General features: G+C 37.5%; 1 protein-coding gene across 1 annotated transcript in view; it reads left to right on the top strand.

Annotated features, from left to right (window-relative positions):
• The window catches only part of cacna1g (calcium channel, voltage-dependent, T type, alpha 1G subunit), a 130,097-nt gene that overhangs the window by 51,108 nt on the left and 61,587 nt on the right, over positions 1-17,402 (top strand). The window contains exons 13-17 of the mRNA XM_081393280.1: positions 3,213-3,306; positions 4,015-4,196; positions 4,660-5,139; positions 5,332-5,432; positions 9,032-9,155. Coding sequence (XP_081249406.1) covers positions 3,213-3,306; positions 4,015-4,196; positions 4,660-5,139; positions 5,332-5,432; positions 9,032-9,155 — 981 coding nt within the window. The remainder of the gene's footprint in view (positions 1-3,212; positions 3,307-4,014; positions 4,197-4,659; positions 5,140-5,331; positions 5,433-9,031; positions 9,156-17,402) is intronic.

Raw genomic sequence — 17,402 nt, 5'->3', positions numbered from 1 at the left:
CCATAGGGGGTTGGACCTAATGCGCTAACAGACCTATCACAGATCAGTGCCAGTGCGTTTGATTTCCAATGCCATCCTCTTTTTCCCGGACATGTCCAGCCGTCGAGATCGTCCAAAATGTCCGGGATTCGGCTTTTGCTTTCTGCGGTCGCCATTCATTGTTTACATGCACATCTTTTGTTTCAATCTAGCTGAATTCATTCCGATTGGTGAATCTGAATGTAGTGTTTACATGAACGCTAAACAAGTGATCGGTTGATGTGTGTTTTAACATTGCTAAGAAAATTCCCGCTCCTCCGTGAGAGATGCGAGACCGGTGCGTCTCAGTAATGAGGCCACCGGCCTCGCGCCGTTCTCCCATGCCCCTCAGCCTCGTCCTGCTCACCACAGTAAACATGATGAATGGTGACTGTAGAATGCCAAAGCTGATTTTGGGCGATCTCGAAATCCAGGGCAAACTCATCACGGAGACTCGCTAGTAGCTTAGCTTTGTTGTTTTCAACTGCCCTCTCTTACCGGTAGGCGTGGCTTGGGAGTGGCCTCCTAGGGCATTCTGGGAGTTGTTGTCTTTCATCCACATAAGCCAAAAATACATTTTCTGGCTTTTCTTAGTCTAGAAAGCTCCAAATTCAAAAATAATTTCACATTTCTTCTACATAAATGACCTATTTTAAATACACATTCATCTTTTCAGAGGTGAAGTATCCCTTTAAGTCAGATAATTTCATTGAGTTGTTCGATTTACTTCACAAAACTGGGCTGCATCAGAAATCACATACTTCCCTTCTATATATTAGGCAAAAAAACATAGCAGATGTAGTACGTCCATATTACATTCATGCTACACACATTCATACTTTATATAATGTACTTTTTTAGCGGTCATGAAGTAATTCAAAATAAGTACCAACTTGAGAGTATGCGGTTTCAGACACAGCCTTGGTCTTGGTCTGATTTTTTCAATGATCAATTGATTCAGTTCACTAAAATAATCTCAATGATTTGTTCACAAATCATTCTTTTGAGTCATATCTCTGCAATCATTCAGTTTTAAAAAATGGAATGATTATTTTATAAATCAGACTGACCCAATTCTTGAGATCTGAGGGAGTAAATATATTGTTTTAATCAGCAGTTAAAAAAAAAAAAACATAAGGGTGCACTATTGCTTTATTAAACCTTAGTTCTAACTGATTTTACATATATACAATAGCTAATAGTTTAGGACTTGTGTCAAAAAGTCAGATAGCTTATTTAGCTTATACTGAAGGTGTTTTATATTTCTGCCACGTCTTTGCTCAGAAAGATCATGCCGGAGTTTGGGCCCAACTGCAGGTGGTCGCTTGTTCCTGAAGATGCTTTGTAGTGCCTTCCTGCTAGTTCAACCTATCACAGCTGTGTTTTGTTTTACTGTTCACTGTTGTTGAGAAAGGTCAAGGAGTCCCTCTTGTGTCTTGACTTATGGAGCTTGACTCCAGTGTCAAAACTATTTCAAGTTTGGTTTTTGTTGCCTTAGTATCGTATATATTGTGTTATTCTCTATTGACAAGTCCTATTCACTGTTTTTCATTGTAGTTATGATGTGAATTAATTGCTGTCCGATTGTAACGTGATTAGTGTTGCAATAATCCCATTGGCTTCAGTGAAACTCAAATTTTGCTCTGTTTTTGTTCCTTACCCATTTACACACCCATTACTAATGCATTGATATTTTTTTTTTCAGAGACCAAAATACACAACGCTTTGATTCAGCTTGATGTTAATACGTGAAGCCAATGGGATACATTGTTCGTAGGTGCAAGGTTTGTCAGAATAGTTTCCACTGTGTCTCCTCTTTGTCTTTGACCATTATCTCCATTGAGTACTGTGAAAATGCTGAACATATGCTGAAATGTACAGTATAAATTGAGTTTTCTGTAGGCGTTTTCACATCAGGTAACAACACAATGAGGGGGAAAAATGTTTAATCCTTTATCATCTTTATCATATTGTACAACAATCGTCCACAAATAGACACCTTAATGGTCAAACTGAGAGAGTGATCCATGTCCTTAAACAGTGGTCTCTGTTTTGACAAACCACCCAGGGTTGAAGTTCTGTGCTAGACCACACTGAAACACTCTCGGCATTTAGTCATTTTAAGACTAGCCCAAGACTGGGGACGAGGAGGACACAGGCCAAACAATGTAAAGAGTACTCTGACAAAAATAGCAGTGTTTATTTCTCCTGCTTGATCATTGGATGTGCCTCCTCTACTGGTTCTGTACCTCCAGTGAGCCGAGAAAAAACCCCAAACATAATTGCCCGAATGTGGATGTGTCTTAAGCCGTGTGTCGACCAAAGCGTTTTTTCATGCGGCTGGCGTGTTTTTTCAATTGTTTTCAATGGGAGCGCCGCGTTTTTAAAACGCCATGAGCGTAATGAGGCGCTGAGCGTCTTTTTCACGCTGAGGCGCCGAGCGCTCGGCGCTTTTTACAGGTCGCCGAGAGTTGAAGAATGTTCAACTTTGGGTAAAACGCTGCACTCATCACTGTCACTTTTTACCCAGCCGTCCAATCACAGTGGAGGAGGGGCGGGACAAATACCACACCGACCAACTGTCACAACATTCTTTCTGTACAACGACATCAACCAGCAGAGCTAACCGAACAAAATGGATGAAAAATAATTTTTTAGTATAAAACAAATTATCTGCGAACCCAGTTACAAGTAAACTATGCTGTGGATATTCTGTATCATAGCAACGAAGCGTCTCAACTGAAAAAACGCTGTGCTGCCAAAACGCTCTCAAGCGCCCAGAGCTAGGCATTTTCAGAAGAGCGTCTAGCGTTTTCAGCTGGCTAAAAACGCTTTGGTGGACACACGGCCTTACACTATATAAAAGGCGGTCTGACCATGAGAGCATCTGCTTAAATCTATACAGAAAGATACATTTAAATAATATTTAGCACACGATACTTGTGGTTTCAGAGTGGTAGTGCAACCTGGTGCTGTCAAATGCATGCCGGCACTGTGTTTTTGTGAATTACCCCAGATAGGATGTCTCTCCCTTAGATACCAGTCACCCTCTGGCCTTTTTTGAGGGCCGCTGGGGTGGGGAGACCACACCCTCACTCACCTGCCTGTTCCTCACCCTGCAATATGCTTCCCTAAGCCCAAGAAACTCTAAGACCTGCTAACTAATGTTTGTTTATCTTCCGCATTTGATACAGGGTGATGCCTCAAAGTCTAACTCTGACGTAGATATCTATGCACAGAGCTTGGATGATGTTTCAGGATGTAAGAAGGATCTGTCTGCATCATCCGGTGAGACCCACAGAGCATTGTTTACATTGAAGCACATGACATATTCAGGTCTCAACAAGATTTTTTTTTCTGCTGGCCAGTAAGATTTTTACTTGCCCTGTCAAAAAATTAACTGGCCCCACCCAAAATAATGGTTGATTGATTGATTGATTGATTGATTGATTGATTGATTGATTGATTGATTGATTGATTGATTGATTGATTGATTGATTGATTGATGTGTTCAACAACAATTTTGTGCTTTTTTTTCAGAAAGCTGGAAATTGTGCAGCTATAATATAAATCCATGGTTTTATATGAGTTTATAGATTTATGAACTCGGGTTTGTTTCAGTGGATCATACCTATTGTTTTGTCCTGATATTGTCAAATTAGCTTGTCTAAAATATGTAGCCATAGAGTATACTGACATTGTTTTTGCAGGACACAAGCCATTTTTTTTATATTAAAAGTGTGATTAAAGTACACTCTTACATTTTGACATCCACAAGCTAGCTTTGTGCTATCCCAGATACCCTTTTACCCTTCTAACAGTGGGTTTATACTGTGTATTTCTGTCTTTTTGACATAATGCATCATGGTCCCTTTTGAAGATTAAAGGCTGTTAGAAAAATTCATGCTTGAAATAGTCCCTAATGCATTTTTCAGCTTTCTGTCATGTTTTATAGTGTCAGTGATGTTGAGCTTACTATCCCTGTCCCTTCCACAGTTGTGCCCATCAATGGCCATGTGGATTTGAAGACCAGCCTGACCCCTCCCCTCATCACTCATACGGCTGCAACACCCATGCCTGTCCCTAAGATATCAGGAGGAGGAGACCCTGCACTGGGCTACGAATCCCGCAGAGGCAGCAATGTCTCCATGGATCCCAATAGCCAAGATAAATCTCCGGTCAGTACTTACCGTTCTCTGATAGAGAAAGTTGGACAAATTACAGTCTTATTTTTCTTCCTTAATTTATTTACTCGTTTATTTGTTTGTTTGTTTATGTATTATTTTCAATTTTCATTTTTTTTTTTTTTTTTTGCTGACATTGCACTCAGAAACATCATTCACACATAGATGTATAAAAGTTAAAAATGTTTCTATAATTCACATCAGTTTTATTACGCTGAATTAAGTCAGACTTATTGTAGGGTCACATAGTTATGCAACTTCTAATATAATATAATATAATATAATATAATATAATATAATATAATATAATATAATATAATATAATATAATATAATATAATATAATATAATATGTGTTGGAGATCATTTTTGCACGAAAATGTTCACACTCAGGTTTTACAGTTAGCCAATGCGATGTAATTCGAGAGTGACATGTTCCTTTCCCCGTATTTCTGCAGTCGAGTGCGCGGAGCTCCCCCAATGCCCCGTGGAGTTCAGCCAGTAGCTGGAACAGCAGGCGCTCCAGCTGGAATAGCCTGGGACGAGCCCCCAGCCTCAAGAGGCAAAAACGTCAGTCTGGCGAACGGCGCTCCTTGCTGTCCGGCGATGGCCAGTCCAGCTCAGACGAGGGAGAAGCGGGAGAGAACGGAGGCGGTGGGGGGATGTCCGAGGGCGATGATGCCTCCCTCGCCAGGACGGACTCTCTGGGACAGAGGCCTCGGCACAGGCGCATGGAATCCCTGGAGACGCGTAGCTCGTTTGATCTGCCTCCAGACACCCTGCAGGTGCCATTCGTGCATCGCTCCGCCAGCATAAACAGCGCCCGGCCACCCAACTTCCTCAGCAACGGGAAGAGTTCTCCATCTACAGCCACCACACAGTTCTCTCTAGATGAACCCCACAGCGAGGATGACAATGCAGATGATGAAGGAAATCTGGTGAGAAAATTACACTTGATTTATTACAGCTATTTTTCTGTTCCTTACAGTAGATCTATCACAAATGTCTACCAATTTTCTTCTATTAAATTGGCTGCTATAAGATTACAGGAAAAAGTATATCTATATCTTCTATTTCTAACGAAACTAACTTACTGTTCATATAATCTCACATGGTCATCCATCTTTCAGAGTCGCAACGCTCGTTTCTTCCGCTGGCTGGAGCACAAGCAGCCTGAATGGTGTCGGCAGAGGGTTACATGGTCGCTTTACCTGTTCCCCCCACAGTCACGGTGAGTATCTGATGCTTTCTTGTCTTTCACAGTCTTACCTGCTGAAAAGACCATCTAAAACGTTTTCAGGAAGGGAATGCAGTCCTATGGATCCCATTCTTCATCGAGGAGGGCCTACCATTAATTTGTCATTTCATGTGTTTTTCACCAATAGAATTGGATGACTTTTGTTGACATTAATAATACTGATGTTAATTGATTGATATCCCAGTACAATGTATGGTTTGGTGTAGATGGTGTACTTGAGTCCTATATTAGTCCTATATTTCTAAATTCATTTAATATCTTATGCAGTGTTGCTTTTATCTAATATCAAGAAGATATTTTAGATATTTTAACTGAAAAAAATCACAAAAATACTTAAGTATAGGATTTTTGCTGTGTGGGGGTCCCTCATGAAATTTTTCTCCTGGGCCCTATAAATTTGACATGAACATGACTTTCCCAAGATAATCTTTGTTCTTTATTGCTGGTCAAGTAAGTATATTTTTTTTCTGTAGGAGCTAGTTGACCACTTCCTGGTTAAACTAGTTAAGAAGTCTTGTGGGGACACAAGCTCTCCAGCATCCAACATATGCTGGTTATTTCAAAAGCTGAATCACGTTTATCATAGTATGATGGCTCACGTTCAGTACAGGAGTTTAGGTTGCCCCTAAGCCCTAATAAATACCGTCATTAAGATGCTCAAGGGGTGAGAAATATCCTGTACTTTTTATCCTCTCCCTTAGGTATCTTCTTGGTATTCCCCTTCTTCTCATCTCTTTCCAGTGCTTTCCATCTTTGAAATGCATGTCTGCTCACATTAAGCTCCATGGAGGTTTCACTTATTAGAGAAAGAGGAGAGGAAAGAAGAACTCAGCATTGCATGTTACACTCTGTCAGCGCTTTACTAATTAAACATCAAACAACCTCAGATCATCCTCCTCCTCCTTCCTGTGCGAGCCCTGGATGATGCAAGCTATCACCACTTTACACTGTTATGACATGCAGATTGGCATACATTGGTGTCACCAAAACCAAAGCAAAAAGTCTTGTGATTTTAGTATGTCCATCTGTGCGTGTCATAAGCAGGTCTGCAGTTATGTAGACTTTCTTCTGATGTAAAACAAAGACATTGGTTGTCAGCTTACTAGTTTTACCAGATGTACAGTGTTATATTGACAATCGAAGAGATTAATACATATACCATATATACATACTAAGGGCCAGATTTACTAACAGCTTACACCAGTGCAAAGTCACAAACCCTCTTTTGATGTTAAAAAACTACTGACAGGATTTACTAAAGACACACAGTGTAAAATTAGCACTAAAAAGGCGTGGACAGTTATTTTTTTTGCATATGCATTTGTGGGAGTTTCCTTTTTCAGACGCAAAATGTATGGGAGGATAGTATTTAAATGAATCACGCAAAGTGATTTACTAAGCTAGTCAATTTATTGGTATTTGCCCCAATATTTACCGCCCAAAAAAAGCATGTCTTAAACCAGAGACTAACTTGCGCTGCTTTGTTAGATTATGTTGGTCATTATGGAAATTATCTGGCCATGTCTGTTCTTTAATTTGTGCATCATCGGTAGATCACGCTCAGAAATTTCCACTCCTATCTGCGCTTTTTTGAAATTGCGCTCTCATGCTAATTTGCCCTGTTTAGTAAATCTGGCCCTAAGTTTGATGAAGTAAAAAAAAAAAAAGTTTTTCAAAGAAGTCACTCTTAATGTTGTTGCTCAATAAGGCTGAAATTATTTGATCAATAAACAGTAAAAGTTAAATGATTACATTTAAAACAGCTTCCCACCCCTCCCACCCCCAATTTTAATATATTTAAAAACACACACACACACACACACACATATATATATATATATATATATGTGTATATATATATATAATGTATGTGTATATATGTATATATGTATGTGTATATATACATATATATATATATATACATACATACATATATATACATATATATATATATATATATATACACACACATACATATATATACAGTATATATATATATATATATATATATATATATATATATATATATATATATACATACATACATACATACATACATATATGTGACCCTGGACCACAAAACCAGTCACATGGGTCAGTTTGTTGAAATTGAGATTTATGCATCACCTGACAGCTGAATAAATAAGCTTTCTATTGATGTATGGTTAGTTAGAATAGGACAATATTTTTGGCCAAGATACAGCTATTGAAAATCTGGAATCTGAGGGTGCAAAAAAAATCTAAACATTGAGAAAATCGCCTTTAAAGTTGTCCATTTATGTTTGCATATTGTGCTGCATTCACTCACAAAAATATTTTTTTTATATATTTACGGTAGGAAATTTACACAATATCTTCATGGAACATGATCTTTACTTAATATCCTAATTATTTTTGGCATAAAAGAAAAATCGATAATTTTGACCCATACAATGTATTATTGTCTATTGCCACAAATATACCCGTGCGACTTATGACTGGTTTTGTGATCCAGGGTCTCATATTATAATGTAATTTTATAATATCCATTATTTGATATATTTTAACTTATTAATTAATTTCTACTGAAACATAAGCATTGTATAAGCAATGGATATTTGTTTTAAATATTTTGTAATGTCTAAATATCATTTAAATTTGTTTTAGATCATTAGTTGTGACAGTATGGCACTTTTGGATGCCTGTCTGAAATCTTGTGTGAAGTTGCCATAAGAAGCACCTGTGAAGTCATTGACTAACTGGGTAGTGAAGCAGCGAGGAAGCTGTCTTAGGTTTCAGACACAGCATTACACTTCTCTCCCCATTTCACCCCGGCATGACCACACTCCCCAGCATGAGAGATCGGGGCTGTGAGAGGCAGGTTGGCATGACAACAGCGCAGAGTTTGCCTTCTGTTCCCACTCAGTGTCGTTCTTAGCATGAATTCTTTAACATCAGGCCAAGTCTTGAGACATTAAAGAGAACCGAGCACTATTTATTCATAAAATAAGTCATGCTGGCGAGCTGTAAGTCTTATGGCAGACACACGTTCATAAGTTTGTACTGTTTCTAACAGAAGTTCAATTGCACTGAAAACGAGGGATGCTTCATTGTGATGAATGAACCTGAATTAATGTCAGCCATGATTGTTAACATCTTTTAGCCTACATAATACATTAAATGATTGGAATGCCAACAATGTAGCATTCTACTCTCTTAAACATTTTAAGGCATAGTTTACCAAAAAATTCAAATGATTTACTCACCCTTATATAGTTTCAAACCTGTGGAACATTAATGAAGATATTTTGAGAAATGTTTGAACATTCTTCAAAATATCATATTTTGTTAGAAAAAAGTCAGTCATAATTAGTACAACATGATGGTAAGTAAATTCTGAAAGAATTTTCATTTTTGGGTGTACTATCCCTTTAAGAAAAACTACTACTGTAGTCTCACTAAGGGACTAGTTGACATTTGTGACCCATCTTTCATGGGAAATCACTTTTTTAATGAATTCATTTTAGGATCAGCATTATGCCGACTGTTTGCATCACTCAGCTCACTATATCTGGTGTGATTATGTCTTGCAGGTTTCGTGTGACATGCAATAAAATCATCTCTCACAAGATGTTTGACCATGTGGTTCTTATCATCATCTTTCTCAACTGCATCACTATTGCCATGGAGAGGCCCAGAATCGACCCCTCCAGCGCTGTGAGTAATGTAACTTCACGCACACAAGCACGCAACCATGTTTTTCAAAACAACATTTGCTGAAGGCATGAGTGGTCAGGTTATTGAGATGAGTGTTGTATTCTTATTTTATAATAATAATAAAAAAACATCCTTTTTCTTATCTATTTTTTATTCAGCTTTTGTAGAAGGGGGATTTTAAATTATTTAAATAATACTCAAAAACAAATACGTGTCAGTTTAAATAAATGTTACAAGGTTTGATCCCATGCTCACTCTTGTTCTTCAGTCTCAAGGGTATGTAGCTTTATTTTATTTTATTTTTTATTTATTTCATTTTATTCTTTTATTTTATGGGAAAAACTTCATAGATTACACTGTGCTGAATGCTGAATGAGACCGAGAGAGAAATCATCTATTCCATTCGTGTCCAGCAAAGAAGAGGCCTGAGAGAGCGGCAAATGGCTTCTATTCAATGAAGGGGGGGTTGCCTTATCTGGCCTTATCTCTAAACCAGTTTTCTCTAAACCTTATTTCCTTTTATTTTATCTATCTGGATATGAGATGTCTGTACCACTCACTTTGAGACATTTCAAATGACACCAAAAACATAACAGTCAATGTTAAATATTCACATTAAACCATGTTCTTGTGTGAGTTGTTTTCCGAGAGGAAGTGAGGCCACATGGGGGAGGTCCATAGACCAGGCCTCGACCAGTATTTTCAGTCTTACAACAGTAAAATGGAAAAGATTCGATTTGCTATTTATGCTTTCTTAAAGACCCAAAGGAAACAATCAGCTTCGCCTAAATGCGTTGCTACATCTCATTATCAGTTTTGTATGTTTATACTTTCATCATTTACATGTTCCCTCGAGACACCTACTGTAAAACAGAAGAGCATGAGAAAAGAAGGCAAGAAAATTGTGTTTAATCTCTTTTCCTTCCTTACCTAGATCATAATATGATAGTAATGGGAAGAATATTACTAGTTAAACTTGCTTCATTGTGGCATTGGTAAACAGTATATGAAAAAACAGCGTTTTTAGTGGCTATTTTCAAGAGTTTTATGACTTGGCAGATCAGCAGTGCTGCAAACCTCCTTGAAAAGAGACAGCAGATGTCCATCATTTTTGCAGCTACCAGATTTTTGACATTTCAAGGAATGTATTTTCATAGAATGTTGCCCACTGAGACTTTTCACTCTCTCTTGTACCAAAAGAGTAAATTTTCAAGCTCTTTATTAATTCACAGAAAAGTCTGTTAACCCAAGTCAAGAGCTACTTTGGACCTTCTAACCATAATGAATTAATTATCCTAATACTAGTTCTCATTCTGTAGTGATTTGTGAGCTGGTTCATACAGAATTATACAGTAGTTCCTATTGTGAATGTTCCACTGTTCCATTATAAATGTACTTTTGATAACATTATGTTATCTGATCAAATATGCGTCAACCCAATTGCATGTTGAGCGTATAAAGGAATGCATACGTTAGTATTATTATTATTTTTATCCAGTGATGATGTGTCTGCCTCTATTACTGCTGAGACGAGAGAGACCCACAGCGCTCCACATGGCAGGGAGCAGTAGTGCAGACGACCTCTTCCCCAATCAGAGCTGGGGGAGTCCAGATAATATATTCCAGTATACCTTTCTAATCCAATGATACTGACTCACTCACAGAATGACATGTCAGATATTAGTGAGTTAGTTTTTTTTGCTATTCATAGATTTGTATTTAGTTGTTTGCATTTATTTACACATATTCTTGATTTGGAACAACAAAAAAAAGGATAAATCAACCCCCCCCCCCCAAACTGATGAAGGATTCTGTCAGTAATGGAAGTATGGGACCTTAAACCCTCTCATGTGCATGGATTTTCTGACACATAATGTAGCATGGAAAGGTTGTTTTCCGTTGTGTTATTTTCCGGCGGTTTAATCCATGTAATCCAGTTTTTACCATGAGTGCCTGTGAGCCTCTATGATATTTGTTTACTTCCCCCAAAAGACATCATGTCAGCACTTCACAGAAGCTGAAAAACTCGACTTCTTTTCCTTCCCCGCATGTGACTTTGGGCAGATGGCACACTGGGTTTTTGCTATTTAAAATCTCAAATAATGTATTTGCATATAGGCGTAAATACACAGAAAGATTGTTATTGTTAATGAAAGATATGAAAAAAAAAAAAATTTTGGAAAAGAAAAACAAGATCTAAATTATAAATTGTTATAACCAAAATAAACTGAAATTTCAAAAACCAAAAACAAATAACAATAGATGATGTTGCTGCATTGCAAGTCGTGAATTCATTTGTGAATCTAAATAACATTTCTAAATGTTTTCTGGCAATGACCTGTAAAATGTTTGCTAGAGAATGTTCACATTTCAATATGAACCCACTGTGTGATATGACATTTATAAGTAATTGCAGAATCTCTGGACCAGGTGAACTTAGTTCGCTCCAACTGTCACTACAGAATTGTGTAACTTTTGTTGTAATAGAACACCAGTGTTGAGCTTATGCAAACCATCTCATCTCCATGACAGACTTGATCTATAGTTACAGGTACCTCACTGAGCTCAGATGTGTGTCATCAATATTTCATATGGAGACATTTTTTCATTTGGGTATGAACAAATGCCATCAGACTCCCCACCTGAGTCCCCTCTGAAGACCAGGCATGAGCATGTCTTTTCAGTGCCCAAAGTAATGTGAAGAGAATGATGAAAATACCAAGGGGAGTTTTAGCAGCTTTTGATTACTCTCTCTCTCTCTCTTTCTATCTCTAGTCACGTACACATTGAAAATGCATTGACATTTGGAAGTGGATCCTAAATTGCTCTTTGCTAATTGCTTTTGATTCACGCTAATTCGATAATGAATCATTTTGATCATTTGGTGAACGAGTTTGACCAATTAAAATGGACAGACTCAAAAGAGCTTTACACAACAGCAATGTTCAGTTGATAAAATATTTTTGAACACTTATCTAGAAAATGTCTATTTTATTATTATTTCATATAATATAATTTTTATACGTTTTGTTATCTTATATATTTTGTCATCTTTATTTATATGGTAACATTTTACAGTAAGGTCTCATTAGTTAATGCATTAATTAATTTAATAATTAACAATAAGCATGATTGAAATTAACATTAACTATGATTAAGAAAGTAGTGTTTTTAGTTAGTTCATTCAGTTAGTTTAGTTAGCTAATGTTGTTAACAAATGGAATGTAAAATTTTACCATATTTAACCCAAAATGGACTTTAGTACGGAGCCTAAAGAGACATGGTGATGGGAAAAAAATGAGATTGGAGGAAAAATTATATTTCAATGCTTTTGCACTCTCTCGCAAAAATGTACTGTATGTGTTTCCCCAAGAAACTTTGCATTCACACACAAAATATTTGCGTTCCCCCATGAAACTTTGCATTTGATCGCCAACTCAAAAGGTTTGCAAGCGAACGCAAAGTTTGTTGGCGTAACACAATAGTTTATGCAAGGGAACGCAATTGTTTTGCGAGAGAACAAAGTTTCTTGTTGGAGCGCAAAAGTTTTGCCAGCAAATACAAACTTTATTCACCACCATGTCCCTTTAGGGGCTCCGTACTTTAGCAACCAGAGATCTATCATTGTTTTTTTAGTAAATGTTTTGGTTTTACCTTGAATTTTTCAGTCACAATCATATAAACTGAACTGTGTACGTCCTTTTTTCATTAGGTTTTCTCTGCCAAGCTAGAAATTACTGTCTAGAAATTATTATTATTTTTCTTTTTAATGTGTGCTACCTCAGACATTCAGTAACCTTTAAAAGAATGAGAGTGAAGGACGTGGGTTGTCTGACCCTTCTCCTTCAGAGACCAAACACTCTGCTTCTCAGACATGCTCTTCCTCATTCATGAATTCTGACCCACACATACACACACGGTTCACTCCACAATGAATGAAAACAAGCCTTAGAGCAGAATGGAATGGCTAAGACGTCAGTCTGTTTTCAGAAACAATACAAACCGCAGTGATGATGTCAGCAGGAGGCTTTCTCAGAGACAACAGGAGTTTTAGAACATGGTGCCATGACCCACTGAAACATGCATTAGTGGGGGGTCATGGGAAAGATGGCCCTTGGGCCCTGCTACTCAGACACAGTAGGATAAGGATAAATAATCCAGAGAAAGCATGTTCTCAGCACTCCGCCGTGAAGATCTCCGCTGCTTATTTTGCTTCCACACCACTTGTTTAAAGTACAGCTTCTCTTCCTTATGCACCCAGAATCCTTTGCAAAAAGCTGTTTATTAAACACCAATTATTATTTGCACGGTTGAATGAATCCTCAATACCTGTTGACTTAAACAAAAATGGCTTGTGGCTGAGCCGGGGGCTGACTTGAATAGGGATTCTAATTCTGCTGCTACTTTTCTATAGAGTCCAAACAATCAATCTCAGTAATAACATCAACATATAGATACTGTAATTCAGCAATCGATTCATCTCTCAAAGGGACCATGGTGAGATATTAGCAAACCTCCAGTTAACTGGCTCCTAACTGAGACCAAACTAATAACCTTTGTGTAAGCAGCACACATTGTTATCCATTAGGCTTTCACAATCCATGCATGCCTGACAGAGACAGAGCATGCATATACACAGTGGATATTAATCTTTTCTGTCACCCATAATCTAAACGGCATTGTATCTGTTTAATGTATGTTCTCTTTGTCTTTATGATTTAATACGGTGGAGCGTAGAGAGGAAGGTGAAGGGAGAAAGAGGTGCAATGGGACCAGGGCAGGTTTAAACACTAGGAGGTGGACAGGTTTAAATTGCTGACAATTTGATTTGTATTGTACTGTACTTCAGTGGTCAGCTTCAGTTCGGTTTGGTTTTGTTCTACAACTTTGTACATTGCTTTTAGGGCTGCATGATTGGATCATTTCGAGGCAAATACCGATAACCGATATTGTAAGACTGACTGATCTTATTATCAGTATACAGTATTTATTTTTTCAGAGAGTCTTTTTTACTTGTCATGCAACTCGAGTCATTACATTTTCTACCTTTTTGGGGTCAGTATGATTTTGTAAGGTTTTTTTGTTTTTGTTTAAGTGCCCACTATGGCGTTATTTTTTAGTCAAATGTCATGAGCGTGTAAGATATGCTCACGAGCACATTATGTTATTTCACACGCGCAAAAATGAACCTTCAGCTGGCATGATAAAAGTGCTCGCGCACAAATTCAACAACCGAGAGGTGTACAAGTAGCTGCGAGCGAGCGCCTGGCATACGCTCATAGGTTAACTCTGCTTGTACAGTGGAATCCTGCTCGCGCGCAGCGGGCTTCTGCTCGCGGAGTGCTGTTTTGCTCGCGCAGTGGATTTCTGCTCGCTCAGCTGATTTCTGCTCGCTCGAGTCTACATGACTTTTGACAATTTGGGGGCGGAAACCAAGGAGGGCACTGACCCTCTTATGATTGGTCACTTTCATCATGGAAAATCTTGGGAAATCCTAACCCCGCCCACCTTCTGACGCAGCGCGCGTCACTCAGCTCGCTCTGCTACTCCAGCTATCTCTGTGTATATTTTAGACAACGAAATATGTGATAAAACACCATACTATTTTCGTTTTCATTTAAAGAAATCTTAAACATGATAGCCACACAAATGTGGTTCAGGCAACGCGTATTGATTATTCACTGCACATTGCCTATTTATAAAAAAAAAAAATATATATATATATAAAACACAAACCTGCCTCTTTTCGTTTTAAATATAATATAAAAACATTAAACATTTTAATATGGTCCAGGCAATATGTGCATTTGTACTAAACAACAGATTTTGCAGTAAACAACATTACAGTTTTTAAAATTTTTACATACAATTATTACAATTTAAAATGACAAAACTCTTTTTGTTAAATTTCAGTTTTTATCAATATTAGCCATTATAAAAGTATAAGTAAAAGGTATAAGAAGCTATACAAATAAAGCTATACATAAGCTATTTAACTTATATATTCATATAATTTTTATATTGCATAAATGTCAATTATTTAATTTTGCACCTGCAGACTTGTAAAGAGAGAAAAAAAGTTAAGGATAAAATGCTTTGATTACATTAATTCAATAACATTTCTGAAAAGGAAATATTATTGATTTGTTTTACCGTTTTATTCATGCAAGATCATATCATTTTTATATTGCATAAATGTAAATTATATACTTCATACCAGGTCTGCTAATTAGTGACCTCTGGTGTGAACTATACTTGGCCTGCACCTACTTGTTTTTTTTTTTTTTTTTTTTTTCAGATTCCATGATTCCATTTTCTAGTCTTTTTTATGTATTTATTTGCATTTTAATGTGTGCTGATAAAGCAGAACAGTTTACTGAACTGTATTGTGCCAAATAATGTTGAGGTTTTTTGATGAGCATGACGGATACGTCTCCCAGCAAATCTTTTAAAGCATTCTTCACTAGTTTGCTAAAACAGCTAATGAATGATTTATGTCATAACCCCTGAGCATCACTATTACTCCACTGCTACTGAATAGTGCATAGAGATCCAAGCATGCCTTAATAGATAATGAATAGTATGTGGAACAAAACTTGAATTCCTTTTTTAAGTTTTTATTCCAATGAAGTATTGCATCCACTAGTGGCATATTACATAAGGTGAATTTAATGCATCCTTGCTAGAAAAAAAAAATAATAATATATATTTTTTTTTAAATCTTACTGACCCCAAAGTTTTGAACCGTTTCTTCTGGTGACTCTGAAATACACAGAATTACCATAAATAGACATTTTATATTTTCAGAGGTGTTGTTAAACATGAGATGAACAATAATACACTGATCAGTTTAAGGAAACTATTTCACTCCTTACGAACACATGGCTCTTTCTGTATATCAGAATGTTAATTGACCTGTGACGATGGTGTTTCTGGTCGGGTGAGTCATTACACAGGAGTCTCTAGATTGAGTCATATGAGAGCATGAGGATGGAGTCTGTTGACAGTGTTACTGTCTGCTATAGAAAGAGGAACAAACAGTCCTGGCTCAGGTCAGAGCAGAGAGCTGGAGAGGACAGCACCTGCTGCGTGGGAAGGCTGTGTGGCACAGACAGAGGGCAGGGGGAGCGGGAGGTTTTTGTGTCTGCGGTGTCATTTAATTTTATGTTTGTGGACATAATCTCACGTCTCTGTTTACTTCAAATGCAAATGGAAACAAACAAACATCAAATCAAAATCATTTGCAGTTCCATCACGAACCCAAATCTGGAAACCCTGTCATAATGTGATTTAATGCGGTTTGTGTTGCTGATAAGAAAGGGATATATTTTCTTTCTCTTTGTGTTTTATATCATAGGTCAGGTCAAAAGTAATCTAAAAGTAGTATGATTATATTACATTAAATGTGTGGATACACAGGATACTTGACCAACATTATAAATGGCCCCCAGAAAAAAAAAAAAAAAGATTATATATGATATGACCCCTCTAATATGGTGGTATCAGTGATTTCAGGCCCAATTTTTTTTTATCACATTCATCGAATTTTTCCTAGCGATCCGCTAGCTGCCTGCCCCATAAGCATGCCGTCAAAAAAACGCGTCTCTGTAGGCAGCCTAGGCTCTGAGATCTGCACACAAAAACAAATGGTTTAGCCAACCACTCAAAACCAAAACAAATAGTGTTCCAACCAATCACCGACAGTGGGAGGGTGTTGTGTGGTTTTGAGCCAGCTTTTTCTTCAGCTCTGACTTCGCATGCAGCCGTGCACGAGCACAAAACCTCACAACACCCTCCCCCTGTCGGTGATTGGTTGGAACACTATTTGTTTTGGTTTTGAGTGTTTGGCTAAACCATTTTTTTTTGTGTGCAGATCTCAGAGCCTAGGCTGCCTACAGAGATGTGTTTTTTTGACGGCATGCTTATGGGGCAGGCAGCTAGCGGATCGCTAGGAAAAATTCGATGAATGTGATAAAAAAAAATTGGGCCTGAAATCACTGATACGACCTTTAAGAATGTATTTTATCGTTATTTTCTTTTATGTCTTTGATAATGATTTTTTTTAGATTTGATTTACTTATTTGGACTTCAGAGAGATAGTTTCAGTCATGAAGCTGTTACTTATCCATTTGTTACCCACTGTGTTATCTAGTAGTATCCAGCGAGGATGCTGGATGAAATGTATTGCATGCGGTGTGCGTGTGAGTATGTGATGTTAATGCCCGTGGAGTAAAGCGTGGGCAGAGA

Source organism: Scardinius erythrophthalmus (assembly GCF_964197995.2).
Source record: "Scardinius erythrophthalmus genome assembly, chromosome: 18".
Classification (NCBI taxonomy): domain Eukaryota; kingdom Metazoa; phylum Chordata; class Actinopteri; order Cypriniformes; family Leuciscidae; genus Scardinius; species Scardinius erythrophthalmus.
Note: the sequence above shows the minus strand (reverse complement) of the source record. Positions and strands in the feature narration are given on the sequence as shown.